Source organism: Seriola aureovittata, chromosome 11 (genome assembly GCF_021018895.1).
Source record: "Seriola aureovittata isolate HTS-2021-v1 ecotype China chromosome 11, ASM2101889v1, whole genome shotgun sequence".
NCBI lineage: Eukaryota > Metazoa > Chordata > Actinopteri > Carangiformes > Carangidae > Seriola > Seriola aureovittata.
In genome coordinates this window covers 15,368,913-15,388,196 of record NC_079374.1, presented here as the reverse complement: position 1 = coordinate 15,388,196, position 19,284 = coordinate 15,368,913, and the positions used below count along the sequence as shown (strand labels likewise).

Sequence of the window (19,284 nt, the reverse complement as noted above, 5' to 3'; positions counted from 1 at the left end):
GCCAGTGTCACGCTCCCCTCACAGACAGCATGGGTCATTGGGCTGAAGGCATCAGACATGGTCGGATCAAAAGAAAAATCACACACACAGGCCAGCAGTCAGGGAGGACAATGGCGGATGGGTCAAAGAAAACTGAACCACAGCGCACAAACCCTCTCCCACTAACACACCCATGCCTTCAAAAGTTACAATGTGAAATCTACAGGAAAAGAATATCATCTTTCACCATGCACAAAAGCAGCATTTCTTTGGTGACCCAAAAATCTGAGAAAATTTACTGAGTCTCAGCACTGTACATATGAATGCCTCACAGCTGTCCCCTCTGTCCCACTCACCCTCAGCAGAGCCGTTGTCCTAACCGACCAAGGCATTTCACACACATTTACAAATCCCAATCCACATATTTGTTACTTTATGCATAGAAAAGTCAGTGATAGCAGCTCATGCACTCTGAGGAAGGAGGACAACAGAAAAAAACCCACTTTGATGATCTCTCATCATTGCTTTTGTCATATGTGAAACATTGGCTTAAACAGAATGTGCAATGACTAAAATGGTTTACAAAAAAAAACTATAATAATTATGTCACTTTTAGGTAACCAGATTCTTTGCTTGGTGCTGTTGCTATAGGAAGGTTCTCAAGAGAGCGCAATAACCTTCCTGTAAGTGAAACTACGTGACCTTAGGTGACAGGCAGCAGCAGTAAAATCTGTTAAAGCAACATACAGCACAATCTTAAGGGAATGACTCATCTGTGTAGCGCTGATGGCCCCAGCATTAGCGTCTTATTTCCTCTGTCTAACGGACAACTCCACTTCATAAACAGTATACGTAAAATAGAGCAGCGAGCACAGATGAGTCATGTCAGTTAAGGTAGAAGTGTAATGGGGAAGATAAAAAGGACCTGTGTCAGATAAGCTGCTCAGGGAAGTTCTGCCCTACATACAGTAATGTGCACAACAGCAGCTGAACTCACTTATTTCTGCACAGAATAAATAGTGAGAGCAACAACACAGAAAGTATTTACATATATCAAATGTATGCATCTAAATGAGAAATCAAAAGTAGGCCTTATTTTACGAAAGCAGTGTCACATTTATTAATATTTAGCTATGTCATTTACAATACATATAAAAAAGACACCAGTCAGAAATTGCACATGGTGGTCACTCCTCTTTGGAATGACTGATAAAGTCTTTTAGCTATCAGTTCTTCTCTGTGTCACCTGTCTGATTCTTACAGAAGCAGATTTGACACAATGGACGACACATACTGTAAGCTTGGCTCAGCATGGACTGAACTTCAGATAAAAACAAATTTACATTACAGGTATTTTCAGTGGGGGGGGGGGCAGAGCTAGACGCTTAAATACTGCATTTTTAATACTTCCTACTCTTTGCAACACAGTCGAATAATTCCATGACTAATCATCTCACAGAAAGAAAATAATACAAACTTTCACATGAACTGATATTCACCAAGATAGCAACAGGCTACTGTACATAGCTTATTTTCAAGATGCAATACTGCTGATGCTACATACAGTATCACCCAGTAATTCTGATACCTTCATGACAGGAAAATACTTACATATTGTCGTATGTGTCAACACTGATACTAAGCAGCTATATGGAAATATGAAACTTGCCTTAGCAACTAAAAAATATGAACCTTAACTGAGGCTGTAGAGCTAGACATGAATTTAAAGCCATGGTGTACGGGGAACATGGAAAGTTCTTTTTTTTATCCACAGCACCAGTTTCACAGTTTCACAAACACTACAATAATCAATCAGATTCATACATTTAAATGAAGGATCGTTTCACATGATATGAAACACACATACACACACACAGACACGTGCACACACAGACACGCCTGCACACGTGAGTGCATACAAGCACACGCGGCATGCAGATTTACCCGTGTGCACTTCCACTAAGCCTGTTATGACAAGGCTTTACAGGCCACGTCTGACAGTGGCATTAGTGACCCTAGAGTGCCCCCATTGCCAAAACTTTGCTCTCGCGGTGAAATGTCTCAAAGTGATCTACCACCAGTGCTAATGTACACTATTAACACAGCATGATATTGGACTACTTCTGCTGATAACATAAGCATTTTTGTCTATTTTGTGCATTGTCATTATTTTCTTGTTTTATGATTTTATCTTTATAGATCGTCATTATGTGGTACTATGGAAAATTTGCTGGGAAAACTGATAACTAAATTATTTGTTACTTTACTCTATTAAAAGAAACTACAAATACCTTCAGCCGATGTTAACAATACTGAAATTAAGTTAGTCGTTTGTCTGAATTTCTGAAGTGTGAATGGGGTTGTTTGAATCATCATAATAATAAAATAATAATCATAATTCGAAGTGATGTTTCCAGTGTGAATAAATATGTTTGAGAAACCAAAACATACATTTTCACATTCATGACTGAGCTTCTGTTCATCCAAATACTAGCATTCAGCTTTAAGATGGCAGCAACTGAAAGATTTAAATGTGCAAAATCTGTAGTAGGAGTTCCTAGTTTTACTTCTCTTTATATTGAGAACAATACGTACATGCTTATAGCGCTCGTTGCCCCATGACACTGTTAAAAATGGAGAGCTACCCTTGCAATCCATAGATCCTTCCTGCTAGTCAATCAAAAACAAGGGTTTAGCCTGAGGGTGGTGCCAGAAAAGGTTCAAGTTGTTTTGTAAATCAAAACTTGTCAGGCTCAGCTTTCATGAGTTTAAGCTGTACTCGATGACCCTTTTCTGTGCTCTCTTTATCTAGTGCCTATCTGGTGGCACTAGATGAAAAGTCTGGGCATTAGAATTCATCTTCTGGTCTATAGAGCCACGCTCAATGGCTAACAATCAATAATAAGAATTAGATCACAGTTTAAAAAAAAAAAAAAAAACCCTCTGATATATTGAGCTAAAGGTTCTCTTCCACTTGTAAATGCACTGCTGAAATCCTGTTAAGTGTGGAGCATCAGCTCTGGAGCTTACTGGTATAACTGTATGTGTGTCATTTAAAACCATTCAGCACCAGTTAGGGCTTTTTTTTAATTTTTTTATCCAGTACCCTTTGATTGTCAGTTAGCACGCTACCTACCCAGCAATACCGTGTTTGCTACGATATAAGATATGGCACAAAAACATCACAATGTGCAATTTCAAGCTTTGGACACTTAAATGTGTGAGGTAGCAAAAACAATATGTATACACATTAAACATATTCTTATTTCATATGGCTCTTCCTACCTAAAGTTTAGCTGTTTGGTTCAAATTGGTCAACCAGGTGTCTGTGTGCAAAGCAGCCACAGACGCCTCCTACAATACTTTGGCACCAACAACAACAGCCTGACGAGCCTCTCTGCGAGTGAACAGTGTGGTTGTGTCCTGAAGAGGGCAGCCTCAGGCAGTTAGAGAGGACAGCTTCTCCCTGTTTACTCCCAGTTCCTCTTGTTGCACCGGTGCCGGCACCAGTGCTGATCTGCAGGAGGGGGGCAACAAATCCAACTATTCCTTGACATCCTTGATGACTGACAGCTGAGAGACAGTCTTCTTGACCCGTAGAGCGGTGAGTCGTGCAGCGGAGTTGGCGTACCAGCACTCTCTCATCAGTTTGCCCATCACACGCATAGCCTGAAGAATCAGCATGACAGTGTTCATTAACACAAGAGTCAAAATACAGTAACACTTCATTCAGACAACACGTGTCAGCTTCTTACCTTGAATAACATAAATAATAAGAGCGGCGGTTATACAGTATGTTAGCATTAGAGTGATCAACCTTTTTGGAATAATATATCAAAATAACAAGAGAGGGGTGAAGCTAAGAAAAAGTGTCAGGTGTGTCATCCACCCTGTGCTCATATGACTTTGTGTATATTTGATGTATTTCCTCCCAAATTTACCTAAGCTATTGAGGAAATGTGTGGTTTGATACAACTTATTTCTGTAGTTTTGTCCAGCAATCCTTTCTTTAATAATAACATTAGACTCATCAAATGAATTGCTGGTTAGTCAAACTTACTAGGAAGGCAAAAAATAGATGAATTAATTAATAAAATTATAACCCAGACATCCTGGTTTGTCTTTGATCTACCTTACTTAAGGGTTCAGTCTGCTTCAGATGAACTAGTATGTATGAAGGGTTCTGTTCTGAACAGCCGCACTTGACGCAAAGGCATAACTGGCAATGATTCTCTAAATCTCAGTTTCCAAAAGTTAGAACAATTGTCAAACGCAGATCCTCCTAACCACCAGTGTTCAACCAGCTGACGAGCACTTGGTTTGTAGCATACTGAGGCCATTTCATGTAGTTGTACTGTCAGCCACTGCGCAAACTTTTCCTGTGCAATGAGAGATTATTACCTAGATTTCCAGGGTGCTCACTTTTGGGTTTTACCTCCAAATAAAGTGGTTCAGTCTAAACTGTGTCCTGACCACTGGCATTTCTTGCCCTGCTCACCTTTCTCAGTTCTCAGAAGTTACTTCAGTGAGTGCATAACTCATCATAACTCATCATAACTGACAGAAAGGATGGCCACAGCTTCAAAATGGAAGTAAGGAATTTATGAATCACCGCTCATCAGCACTTCAGTTCGAAAATTCTGACTGTGTCAATCATTTATTTCTATGCTTTTTTTGTTTTAATTCAGTCTGTTTTGTTAAGTTCAGCACAAACTAGACCGACAGAAAAGCTGTTCATCATTCTGAAAATCTCTGAAACCACCTTTCTGTATCACACTTACAGCATTGTGATTGTTTCTTCGGCTTTTGTGGTTGTCCTACTTACAAGTAAGCTTCGAACTGGGAAGTATCATGCTGTGCAGCAGATCTTCAGTCAGCATTAAAGAAAGCTCAGATGTTAAAAGCTACTGAATCATTCAGTGGAAATGATGACTCAGTGTACTCATTCGGTTTGTGGATTAAAAATTCTTTCATACATTTACTGTAGACCTTGTGTGGTAAGAAACCACAATTATCCCTTAAGCATTGGGCTTGTTAATTCTGTTTTGTATCTCACCATTACAGTTTCATACACACACTAGTGATGAATTATATCTTATCTTATTTATCTATCGATCTGATGATAGATCAGATAGATTTTCCCATCTCACCTCACAGCTCTGCCATTGGTTGGGAATGCTGGGTCTGAGTTTCTGATCACACACCACCTTCCTCATGTCCTCGATGGAAGGATCTGAAGGCACCAGGTCGTAATAAGGCAGCTGGAAATCTTCATGAAGTCCTGTTCAAATAACAACAAATGATGATTTTCTTTATAATTATGCTTTTCTTCACATGCAAGACTGAGGATGTGCAGTGTGTGAAAAAACACGAGGACATAAACTACCTTCAATTAGTGTGTACAAGGGACAAACTGACATAGCCCATAACGACTAACTGTTATTGGGAGCATGACATTTGTGTGTGTATCATATGTACTATTAGCGCCAAAGTGCAGTTTCCCTGAGTACTTATCCATGGGATATTCATATAAATATCAATAAACAAGTGGGAGTGTACATGTGTGGGTGTCATTTAAGGTACCCCTAACAGAGCATCTTCGAGCCAGTTCCCAGAACACCAGGCCTAGCGAGTAGATATCCGCCCGCTTGAATGACTCAAAGCTGTTCATATTGATTGTCTCATCCAGGATTTCTGGGGCCATGTACCTGCAGAGGACAAAATAATTAAGGTCTAATGTAACAAAAAAAAAGTCAAGTACCCCTTTGATTTCCTTAATTGATTAAAGTGTGTAGGTTTCTTATAAATCTTTATCTCCTGTTTCCTGAATTCAGAGCTGCAGGACATGGTATCATCATAAAATTTAGAGCAGCTGCAGAAAAAACAGCTGAATTTATCATGTTGAATTACATTTGTTTTTAGAGCATGTTGACTTCAGAGAAGTCATGGCAAATCAAATAAACTGGACCAGGTTGAAGTCACTTCAAACTTTGATTTCATGTTTCCATTTCGTGTGTGTTCATTGTGTGTTGCCTTGTGATGTACAGTATATCCAACCTCTTGGTTCCCACTCTGTGGTTGGCCGGTATGTCTATGGTATTGGTGCTGGAGTTGTGTTTCACGGCCAAACCCAAATCTGCAATGACTGCTGTACCATTCTTCTTCACCAGGACATTTTTAGACTTTAGGTCTCTGTGAGCAATGGCAGGCTTCCCTAGAATCAAGAAGGTATCGAATTAGCCTAAAAAATATAGGTTTATATTAAGACAAATATTTTGGAGCTTTCAAAGATGGATGATAAGGAGGAAACTTTTGCAGTTGGATCAAGTTCCAGTTTAATGGATCAACAGCTCAACCATCAGTCAAAATTAATATAAATGAACAGCTGAATTGCTATAGGCTTTACTGTGCAGATACACTAGTGCCAAGTTTATTACTCAATTGTTAGCCCATTGACTGACTGAAAATGTATGATCAATCAGTTTTAAGAACAAAATGCTAATTATTGGCTGATTGAAACTTCTCCAAAGCTGCTTTCCTCTGGTTTAGATCAAAGTGAACTGAGTGTTGGACTGTTGGTCAGATAAATCAAGATAGATCGGAAAAGATAGACTATTAGAGTATGAATCTGGGTTATGATAATTTTTCAAGTCCAATGATATTTTAGTATTTTGTGGCTTTACTGCTCACATAAGTGTCATAATCCTTTGAATTCTCTGATATGAGGTCATTGTCCTTCATGTTCTTTATTTACTAACTGCAGCCTTACCCTGCGTGCCAATGATCTCCATGTGGAGATGTGCCAGCCCACTGGATATTGACAAAGCCAGGACGATCATGCCTTCCATCGAAACTGTGTACCTGTTCAGGTAGTCATACAGGGAGCCGTGCTCATGGTACTCTGACACCAACCAGAGCTGAGTCCACGAGCCATTATCTGCAGCACACAGCAAATAATACACATGTCACACAATGTCTATAGCTAAAGAGCTCATTATACACCCTGATATTCAAACACCTTTGTTGTCAGCAGCAATGAATCCCAGGATGTTTTCATGCCTGAGCATGATAGTCTGATAAATCTCTGCTTCACGGAACCAGGACCTCTCGTCCCTGGAGGAGAAAATCTTCACCGCCACATCCTCTCCTCGCCACTTGCCCCGCCACACCTCACCAAATCGACCTTTCCCAATGGTCTCCTGCAGGACAATGGTCCGAGCTATGGTCCTCTGGACCAGCAGTGGCAGCCCTGCAATATACACAGAAAATAATTCAACCGGCAAAGACTATGCGCAGCAGAGAAGATTTTTTGTCTCAGTAGATCACATCTGGAAGGAATGCTGGAATGCTATAGTTAAAAGTCATTAAGAAATCCTGAAGAGTTTCTTATATTCATATGTAATCATTACATTTTGACTTGCTTCACTTGCCGAGAATGACTCAAACAGGACATGATCACAGCCTGTGCCCTCGTGTCAGTTAAGACAACGGGTGTTTTTTCTCTCACCTGATCCAGAGCCTGAGGTGCTCATGTCATAGATCAGATCTTTGAGACATTTGTCAGGTGACATGAGCATCTGGTCATCTAGAGGCTCCTCTGGGTCTTGCTTGTGAGCTCGGCTGTAGGCACAGTGGTGGCCCTGCACAACGCACACCCCTAGAAGGATCCCCATGCACAGGAGGCAGGACGGCACCAAGATCACCACAGCGAGCTGCAGCCTGCTCCAGCCGGGTTCTTCCAAAGGCCTCTCTGATAACATACATACATATGCAACAAGATAATGTAAATCTTTCAAATCCAGTATTATTAACGTACATGTTCCCTGAAATTAATCAGTAGAATGGAGAGAGAATTTGTGATTATGTTTTTTTTATCACTGAGCTCCCTATGACTGTTGCACCCTCTGCTGGCCGTTGTCGATAATGGCATTAAGTGTTTTGTGTACAACAGAGAGTGGATGGAAGTCAGCCACTCAAGTGATGAATATATTATTATTATTATTGGTGTTTTACGAGTTCTGAAATATGCTGACGGCCTTGTCTGATTTACTGTATAACACTTTTCTGACCTTAACACGGACTCAGCAAAAGTTAAGACATAGCCAGTTGGCTATGTCTTAAGATTTAGAGAAATAGAAATTGTACATTTGGCAGATGCAAAGTTATGTCTGCCAAAAAACTGTGGCAGACATAACTTTTCTTTTTTCCAGAGTGCCAGAAATTTTAATCACTGCCCATAAATGTCATGAATCAAAAGAGATACAGAAACGTGGTGCCAATAAACTCTTCTCCAAAAATCCAAATTAAAAATGCATTTTTTTCTTACAACAACACTCTTTACTTAAATAGATGGCATACACTTATCAAACGCAGGTGCCCTGTGAGGCTTTGTAATAAACTGTGGGTTTGGCAAAACAATGTAACCTGGCATTTCTATCCATGACCTTCATTCTGTCTGTGGGTGGACAAGGAAGATCTCAACACAAACAAAAATAGCAGAGCTGGTGGGCACTGTGATAATATCAGATTCACAGATATGATGACAAAAGTGTTCACAGGGAATAATGTAATAGCACCTTAGCATAGCACTACAACTAAATGATAGGTTTGGGAAATACAAACAATTTTGCACTAAAAAGACTAACTTTGGGAGATATCCACTTGTGGTTCTATATTTCTTGGCCTTTTCATCTTCTCAAATCCCCAAAGTATGAAATGTCCTCAGCAGGAGCCACAAACATGCAACATCTGCAGATGACCCAATGTGCAGAGCAACCCATCATGAACTAAACCACAGTTTCCTAAGACATCTTTAGCCTTTTACCTAAATACATATCCAGCTGGACCTCAGCAGATATGGTGAAAAACAAGACCTTACTGTCCTCTGGCCTAATGGCAAAAGACCTTCTATAAACTGTAACTTTTTTTTTTTTTTTTTTTTTTGCCTTTTGGTGACTGTGTATGGGACAAGGGTGTAATCTCAGCAGTAACATCTAAATAAATGATTGGAACAGAAATAATAGAAGAAGACAGAATTCATCCCTGTCATGGTGTTAAAGGACAATAAACTTAACAAATCTGTTAATACAGCTACACAAAACCACAAACCACTACCTACTATAAACTCAGCTTATAACTGCAAATACACTCTACCGTTTAGGCCTGCAGAGGTCACAGCACTGATGAACATGAAGTTTTTATGTATGAAAAATAAATAACACACCGCATGAGCTCACGTACTGATATTTAGCAGAGCAGTGGAACAGATTGATTGTAGTGTCCTCATTCACAGTCGACACCATCACAGCCTCAGGCTGTTGCCCCGACCTGTCTCATCAACAGTCCGCAGCACTTCTCACTTTAAATCTCCTATACAACCTCCACATTTTTTGAAAGTGACCAGACACAGTTCCATCTAACTCAAATTTATTTTACACAAATAAATAAGTGGAGGAAAAACACTTACATTTTTGTTTTATTTGGTGTCAAAAATTAAGAATGGACTAATTATTAGTAGTATTATTTCATACTATGACCAAGAGTAAATATTTTCGAATATTTGAAATGCAGGAAGAGGAACCTAGGCTGTTGTTGTCTAAGAGCAGCGTTCTAAGAAGATCAGTGTATTGTATCTGTTTTTAGTCATTTGCAATCAACTGGGGCTCCCCAGGTAAATAGATGTGTTTTGTATTTTTTGCATTTACTATTTATTCTATTCTAAAGTCTGTGTGAAAATCTGACAAAATTAGTCGACTAATTGATTAGTCAATCGATAGATAATTAATCTGCAACAATTCTGATAAACAAGTCAATCTAGTTGCTTAGTGCAATTTTAAAATCAGTGAGAAAATGAGCAATTAAATGGATTGGGGAAAAAAAACATTTGTGTGTTTGCAAGCACTGAAATAAATATAAATGTAAAACAATGTTTTACAAATTCGCACAGTGTTTAATGTCAAATGTCAAATGGAATCACAATTTAAACCAGGCCACTCAGAAGCCTCTCTGCACTATACTGATGTTCATTTTTATGTTTTTATTAAGCTGCATTAGTCAAAACATTCATACGAACAATGGTCAAATGACTTTGTTCAAGTTGACAGACTATTTGTCTTTTGCTTTTACAACTTGACTCTCATCAACCACATTTCCAGCAGCAGCAGGGAGCTGTTTTCAGCAAAAAGCTCTGATATATCCACTGTAGTCTACCTTCCTATAGCCCCAAACAGCAGACAGACAAAGTAAGCTGCTAGCTGGTGAATATATTGGAACATGGTGGAGGTAGTCGAGATCAAAACAGATGCTTATCATATCATATTACTTAATCATATTACTTTTACATGATAACTGTGTGTATTTTCAGCTTATTATTAGGTGCAGCTCCAAGTTGGCTAAAAAAGTAATGAATGCAACTTCAACAAATCCAATTTACATTCTTTATAAATTATCCAATTTACATGAGGCTATAAAGTATTTAATTACCATGAAGTGAAAGTAAATATACAAATAAACATAAAAAAATATATATATATTACATTAACACAGCAAATATTCATGAGCCCACATGGTGAGTGTGACCCTGACCTCCCAGCACTTTCCACTGAGTCGTATATCCACAGGTGTAAAGTAATCTGCCTCTGCTTTAAGGCCAACTTCCACCCAGCAGACCCATGAGAGGCTTTTAACTTGCGGTCGGACTACATGCCTGACAAAGTATTTATTTATAAATCAGGGGAGGGAGGGGGAGGATCACTAACCGCCGTCCCATAGCCTCTGCCAGATTTGTTATGTCACAGGATCTAGTAGGATCAGCATCCGCCTCGTCTAGCCGGGGCCAGAATGAGTGGGAAATCCCACACTTGGGATTGAGCTGGTGCTGCTGTCGACTGAATGCAGTAACTACTGAGCAGTGTGACATTAACTGACGGTCTGAACAGATGAATCCATGTTCAACGAGAGATAGAAACAAGATAATCAATTCAGAAGAACCACAATTTATTAAACCCATATTGTATTGAAATAAAATAATAATGATAATTTCAGCAGTACCTGGGTATAGGTGCAGAGTCTCGTTGTTGCAGAAGTCAGTGAAGCAGCAGTTCCTCTTGGAGACATTGCGGGAGCTGTAGCAGAAGACCTGGCCCTTCATTTCAGAAGGCGACAGACAGGATTTTACCGTCTCCTCCTTCCCGTCAATCAACATCACAGAGTTCCAGCAGGCACCGTCTACACTGGTCTCACAGGTGTGGTTGGTGCACAGCTGGCACACACACTTCAGACCTGAAACACATTGAATCACTCAAGATGGCTAGATAACAATTTTCTTCACACACACATTCTGGGAGTCAATCCATTGCTTTGAGAAATTGCAAAGAAAGGGGATATTAGAGAAACACTTTCATTCACAGATTGTCATTGTTAGTGGTCTTTAACTCTTCAGAAGCAGGAGGCTCCTGTTAGGTAAGGAGGTCTACACTCTTAAATGGATGGAGGCGGAGGAACCGATGTAATGCCTCTTACTTTAACACCCAGATAATCTTGTGTTCTACTTGGAGCTGCTGTCATGCTTTGTTTGATAACACTGTGAGTGATTGATAAGAAAAGCTGCACCGCCTGGCTCACTGGAAAAACCTGGAAATAACTGTGAATATTGTACATTATTTAATTAAAATATTTTTAAGGAAGCCCCAGTTTTTAACCTATAATAATATATAAGTAAAGGTCTCTACAGTATTCATAAACACATCATATAATATAGTTGTTAAATTAGATTATTTATATTTAGATAAATGTGTTTGTTTATAAATTTTTAATGAATATATTCTCATACTGTTTAGTAAATCTTAATGGGTCTCTGTCAGTTTATTTACATTCCAGTAAAAACTGGTGGCTGCTGTCTGAACTGTATGTCCTATGTGTAGTTAGGGGTTTGCATGCCAAGTCGGTCTCATTGTAACTAAGATATTAAGACCCAACAAAGTATTTTTTGTCAGGATATTTTGTCTTTCACCAAGCACCTCTTTACACAGGTTCATTCTAGCTGTGTTTCTATGTGCTATAGAAATAAAGAATTGATTTGACTTATTTTGTATTGGGTGGCACTGAATGTGAAACCCATTCAGCCAACTTCCAACAAGTCCTCATGAGTAGTGACTGTCTTGAAAGTAAATAAAAGTATTAAGTAGTAAGTATTATATATGTCAAGGGCATGTTACATGGCACTTTAATTAAATAGGGATTAAATAATAATAATGAAGATGATGCTAACAATAACATTACGAAATAAAGTGTAAAAACATGTCAAATTAATTTTTGAACTCAAAAGCCACAAGCACTGTTTGATTTCAACCTGTTAAAAGTCTAGCAGTGGCATTTTTGGAGTGGAAGTGGAGCAATCTAATGTATTGCAATACTCTTTCCAACAAAGAAGAAAAACATTAATAAATCTTTTTCAGATTTTGGCAGATAAGAACAGAAATTAAACTATACATTGCGCAACTGGAAGAAAAATTAAGAAACTTTCTTGAGATTGTGGTCAAAGTTCATGCTGTGATCAGTGACTCTTACTTTTGTAACTGGGCTTTGAAATAGATTTTCATACCCGATGCATGGATTCAGCCAGTGAAAGAGTTTCTCTTTTTTGTTGAGTTTTAAATGAGATGTAAAGATGTCTAGGCCTTGAGAACTGCTAAACAAATCAGTAAGGAGGACAGGTTGCCATTGTCATACAGTTTAAATGAAAGATATAGCTATAAGTCATCCATGTAGCAAATTAATACAAAGTTAACTATATCAAAAGAGAACATGATGGGGCCAAGAATTGATCCTTGAGGCACACCACAACAAAACTAAACTAACAAATATGAAGAGAAACTGTCACTGAAAATTGCTGTATTAGAAAACTCTGACTACAGTAAGCACACAGAACACTGATAGATTGAGGATTAGAAAATATATTGTATACAATGGGAGAAAAAATACTAATAAAACCCTAACCCTAATAAAAATATGAATCAACTGGAAAGAAGCCATAAACTGTCCACTAGCTGGACAGTCACTAATATAACCTATCAGGATGAACATAGGTCCGGTTACAGTTTCCAGGGAAACAAAGCCTCAACACAGAAAATCTGGAATACTTTTGCATAATGTTTTCACTTTCTTCAGTTACCCACATTTCTTTACTCCTATTGTAGGTACAGAGTTCGTTCTTAAAGCACACAATTATAACAAAGGGACTGAATGATAAAACAAACAATAATGATTAACAAATGATTCATATTAATTTTACACTCACAAAACATTTGAAATACCAGCCACATGGAGTGATAGATGGTTCAAAAGAAAAGGCTAGCAATGTTCTCAACAAATCCATTGAAAAATATTCAATACTATCTAACTTTCCTACCCTTTGTTTGTTTATTGTCTATAATGGAGCACTGAAGGACTTTGATTTTGTGCCACTTTATACTGAGTATTATTTATGGAGATAATGACAATAAATTCAAGCTGACCTCATGGAACTCAGGCCTAAGTGCATTTGTGATAACTGAAGATCTAATGTTTGAAAATGGGTCACAAATATATTATATAGTATAGACATATCTATATAGATAGATTAATACACATTTGTTGCACCAGTGAGAGTTTACAGCACCAAGATGGCACAGGATTGAGAGAAACAAACAACAGTGCCCATGTTCATTGGAATGAAGCAACATGTCACCTAGGTGTAGCGGTGTGGTGTACAGAACATTTTAGCAGGATAAACCGATCATCGTCTGTCTTTTAATCGGAGTGATTTAGAGCTACTGTAGAAAAAAAATAGTAAAGGGCTTTGTAAAGCTCTTCCAGCAGTGATGCTGACCTCTTGACAAAATAAAGAGCCAACGAAAGATTCGGATTTCAGGTCAGGGAGAACCTGACCGGAATACGCCAAAAATGCTTTTCTTTTATAACATATCTGAGAGTTGCCTGGCAACAATTTTATCAAGGACAATGATTATTAAATAAAGTTTGAAAATACTGTAGCTCAGTAAGTGATTAGTGTGGAGTGACAGTGAATTTCTTTATCTCTGTATAGTTTGACATAGTGAAAGAGCCACAATGAACAAAACAAACGATGTAAAGACAACCAGAAATCGATGAAAGTTACATGAATGCACGTGAGGTCTTACAACACAGTTCAAATGTGGAGAAAATTTTTCATGGAATTGGAGTTTTGAGGTGCAACAAATAAAATATGTCTTGAAATCGCTGTGCTTGGAGCTGTTTGTCCTTGAAGGTGTTATAAACTCTGCACTGTGGACATGGTTTTGTAGGGGGAGCAGTTACCCTGGACAATATGTGTCAGAGATGGTGAATCTGAAGTAGATGGAGAAACACTTTACATATTTCCACACAAGTTGGAAACGTGTTCACATGTTTTCGATTATTTCCCAAGAACCTCTACCCGCAGCTCCCCTAAATCCTAGTCCTCCAATTGATATGAGTCATTTCCTAAAGAAACAAAGTGCATGTACTCCTGAACGTAAAAATACAACCAAGTATGAGTCACTGAGAATATTGAGGCAGTCAGAACTGACTTCCTTCTCTGAGATGCTCAGTAAAGTAGGCATGAGCCATTTGTGCTGAGGTAATCTTTGAGGGGGGAAGTACAATGCTAAAAGGACAGGGGAGGCCTTACTTGACTCAGTGTGTGATGTCTGGTAATGAAATTGGACCAAATTGACTCAAAAAAAAGTATCAAAGTCAGACCCTGAGGCATGCAGATTCCTAGAACCAACATTCACAACATTGCCAACATGGAAGGGATTTTTGACAGGAGAAGAAAACGGGCATAAGTGGAGAAGCAGAGTTTGCCTATAAAGTATTGCATAACTCGATGCAAGAAATAGCAACTGTACATTTGTATCTATTGCTTAAATCTGCCTATCAACTACTTTTAACGATCCATTAAGTAATTAATCACATGCAATAACTGAGGCTTGTACACTTGCAAAACCATTTAACCAAAGAAGTCTTCAGCAAAAATCGACTGTTATGAAAAGTACCACTTATGCATTATAATTACAAAGGGAGCAATATGAGGGGTAAAGCATTATACAACCTGGAATGAGTGCATCTCTGAGAAGAACCGCACAGCTGAATTTGTGTGTTCAGTTATATTTAACAAAATAAAGTGTCCAATAAGTGCACTTCAATTATTACTCTGTAGAAAACAAGAATGTCTGTTGACAGAAAGAGCCTGCCAAAGTTTTGACTCTTCTAAAATTAACCCAACTACCTGCTTGCCCCATTGGAAATAGGCTGAAACAGCTCCCACACACCTTGCGTGTTTCACTTTTTTCAAGTTAGTGTTAATGACTTATTCAAAGCCTGAACTATTAGCATCCAAAAACAAAGGGAAAAGGTTAGTGCACTGCAAACACTGCTGTCTTCAACAGGGCACACCAGAACAAACCAGGTGACAACAGCAGTAGGTGCATGGTGTTGACATCTTTCCTGAGATACTTCTTCCATTCTAGCTGCTAGTTTTTTTTTTTTGACTCAATATGTATAGGAGGTGTTTGTGTTGCAAACAGCCGATTATTTTCATTATTGATTGATCTGCTGATAATCTTTACTATTAACTGTCTGGTCTACAAAATGTCAGAAAATGGTGAAACATGAAAATCAAAAAAGCCCAATGTGATATCTTCAAATTGCTTGTTTTGGACCAACAGTCCAAAATCCAAAAGTATTCAGTTTACTATAATATATGGAAAGGAAAAGCAGCAAATCCTCACATTAGAACGGCTTCAACTAGAGGAGAGTCTGCTATTTTTTCTCGGAAAATGACTGAAATTAGTAATTAATTATCAAAAATAGCTACAGATTAATTTTGGTGGACTGACTAATCAACTAATTGTTTCAACTCTAGTATGAATTTAGTTAAGCAAATTAAATTATTTTTTTATTATTATTAAAAAAAAACAATGTTAATCCTTGTTATACAAACAGGTAAGAGTCCACACAAAATGAAAGCAATCCTGCTCTATGAAACTAGTACATTTTAAATTTTACCAAAAACAATAACATCATAGTCTCACCATGATCTTACAGCATGAGTAGTGACTTTGAAATGGCAATGAAGAATAAAACTGACAATATTCTACAAATTTTTTGAAAAGACTGTTTAACTCGCAGGTTTCCTTTTCTACAAAGCACTCTTTTTTATTTGCTAAGAAAACAGGCTGTTTGTTGGGGGGTAACTATTTCTTTTATATAACTGGTAACTGGTCTTTGAATTCAGAGCTTTAACACCAACAGGAAATGACCCTAATGAGAAATAAACTATATGTACTTAATATATCTTTATTATTCTGTACTTTTGGTGCTTGTGATTTAACTTTGATTAGTATGAAATTATTTGTCGTTCAGTTAAGTTAAATAAACTCAATTCACTCATGTTTCCTGAAAACAGCATTCAAAAGTCAATTGAATAAACTATTTAGCCATGACTGTATACTGTCAGCAGTTTAATAACTCATAAAACCTTGACACAGTGTCATTTGCCAAATGAATGCATTTGATTGATACAATGCAAACCGAGCTACTGTACCTGCAGTCAGCTGGGCGACAGACAGGAAGATCAACGCCGCTTGAAAGCTCTGCTTCCCGGGACAAGTCATGGCAAGTGCCGCATCTGCACCCTTCTCCAAAGCACCGTTTCCACGCAGCTACTCTACAGTAAACACAACATCACACATTGCGGTGAAGTCCGTCGGCCATGCACCCCGCCACAGAAGCCTCTCACAGTAAATGAGCGGGGAGGAAACTGTAAAACGCAACGAGAGGTTTGCTCCGCCTCTGTTGACTAGGAGTTTAAGAGGATTAGCGCTGCAGACCGCTGATAAAGACATGTGAATGAGAGCCAGAAAGAAAGTGTGTTGCACATCCATTTAAGTGCTGCAGGTCCAGTGAAACACCACCTCCTGTCTGCTGATTGAATATGGAAATGACCTGTTCACGGAGGTGTCAGTTCTCACTTATTTACTAAGTGCTTGCTGTGAAAGGAAACCAGGACAAATTGTTCAGAGTACGCTGAATATGCGAAAGTAATCCAGAGTCTTTAGAAGGACTCAAAACGACAGACTACATCATTAACAAATAATGTAGGCTATAACAGTCTCATCAAACTCTGTATTGAGCAAAGCAGACACATACACACACTGTTCCAAAGGAAATATGAATATTCCACACTAGTGGGCCAATAAATGGTCTATGGTGACGTGGTTTCCAGGGAATGGTAGAAATGGCCAGATTAACCTGTTTGGGGCATCCAGATTATAAAGCAGCTTTATTATAGACTAACTAGTGCTCCTATCCTTAAATACCTAGCCCTGATTTTTATGTGCAATTTAAGACTATGATAATCTGACTACACAGAAAAGTTATGCATGTACCCATGTGAGCACAAAATAAACTAAAATAATGAAAAATCTAGATTTTGACCAGACAGGACCATAACATTGGGTAATAATACAGTTTTATACTTTTGTTGATATTGAACTTGAGAGGTGCAAGTTCTCTGACAAATTTTAATTTAATTAAATTACCACAGACCAATTAACAACTATGTGTCTCCTAAGGGACTGGCAGTTCTTTGCTTTGCCTGTTTGGTAATCCAACCCTAAGCAGCCTATCTTGCACCCATGTGGCTATTGCAATTCCTCTCCCTGGATGTGAGCAGCACTCAAGCACACAAAATGGGAGAAACCAGGCAAGACATATATCACTGCTAACATTTACCCCAAGCAAAGAGTAAACACTTTCAGGTATTGATGACTGAATGGGTCTGCCGTACATTTACCTGTATGCAATATGTGATTTACAGCAGGCCATGTGGGACCAAGTCGTGTTTTTGCTGCTCAGGCTCCATAGCAACAACAGGTGCCAGTGTCACCAGGGAGAGTGAAGGAGTGAACTGAGCTTAATCCCAAAGACTACAGAAGCACAAAATGTAATTTTCCATGCATTCACAGCAAAATCAAGGCAGACTACACGTTCTGTACCAACAGCACAGATTTGGAAACAACAGGGAACAAGTCATCAATAATAACTACTGAATCCATGTTCTGTTATTGGTTCAGAAATCACCACTAATTATGTAATTTCTGCTCGTCATCACTGTTAAAATGGCACCCAATGTTGTAGTATATTACCAGTCTTCATCCAGGGACTATGAATAGATGAATATCAGGCTGAAGGTAGGAAAAACAACATTAAAAACTTGTACAGACAGTGAATGGAAAGTTCTTAAATGTCACTTTAAACAGTTAAAATAGTCAGTATCAGTATCTTCTTGTTCTTATTTATCAACTCAATCATAATAAGTTATTAGTTACATAGGAGCCTTTCTGCAAGAGAGGAAGGAGTTAACACTCCTCCATCTGATGTATGTCATAATGTACAGACGTGCACAGCAGGTATCCAAACCAAGTACAGGACCTCGGGGAAACAAGATGCAATTTTAACACTGGTTGGGTCAAACCTCTGTGCTCTGTGCAACATGGATCAAATGATTCTGAATATGAAGACAGTCTAAATAAAAAGTCTGACAGCTGTTGATACATGCAAGCAGGGCGTCTCAGCACCATCAGGCATCCACTGTTGTGTTTCTATCATCTGGCCCATAACTCTTGTAGCATATTAATCAGTCTGCGAACCACCAGGAGCCTAGTTTCTGTTTGACATCTGCCAAGATATCCGCAGTGCACGCAGTGTCAGTCTACAGCTGGTAGGGAAAATGTCTGGGCTTTTGACCTTTTTTCAAATTAATGTTAATTTGTTACATTATTAGTGCAGATGTCGAGATTTTCACAGGACAGAAATAGATTACTGAGCAGAATTTACAGTACATAAATGAATGAAACCAGGGTAAGCTAATATTTCTTCCTGTTCTGACAAGAATAGAGCCACTGGAATATGGAATTCGGGTTTAAGCTGGAAGGATTTAAAGATGCAATAGTCCCTACTCTACACTGTACTGGATTTACAAGAGGTTTGATAGGGTTTGATTTGAAACCATAGAAGGTACAGACATAAGTGAAATAAAAACTACATGACCAAAATTACTGGATATGAAAGACTGCGAATAATTAACTGTCTCAACATGAAAGCCCAGGAAAAACATAACCAAGATGTGATACCTGTGACCTGATGATGGTGCTAGTTGAAAAGTCAGTGACTCACCAAAGTCAAGAGAATTTCATCTTCTTTTGCAGGAGAAGTCAGGGGATGACCACAGGCAGTAGGAACCAT

The 19,284-nt window shown here is 38.5% G+C and overlaps 1 protein-coding gene across 1 annotated transcript; it reads right to left on the bottom strand.

Moving 5' to 3' along the window:
* Nucleotides 1-1,071: 1,071 nt before the first annotated feature.
* LOC130177701 (activin receptor type-1C) lies at nucleotides 1,072-16,948 on the bottom strand. Its single transcript, XM_056389617.1, has 9 exons — nucleotides 16,583-16,948; nucleotides 11,029-11,259; nucleotides 7,487-7,729; nucleotides 6,998-7,228; nucleotides 6,749-6,916; nucleotides 6,037-6,193; nucleotides 5,563-5,687; nucleotides 5,130-5,260; nucleotides 1,072-3,648 (listed from the first exon to the last, which is right to left on the bottom strand). Exons 1-9 carry the CDS (start codon nucleotides 16,650-16,652, stop codon nucleotides 3,523-3,525), a joined length of 1,482 nt encoding a protein of 493 aa, XP_056245592.1. The 5' UTR covers nucleotides 16,653-16,948; the 3' UTR covers nucleotides 1,072-3,522.
* Nucleotides 16,949-19,284: the final 2,336 nt, after the last annotated feature.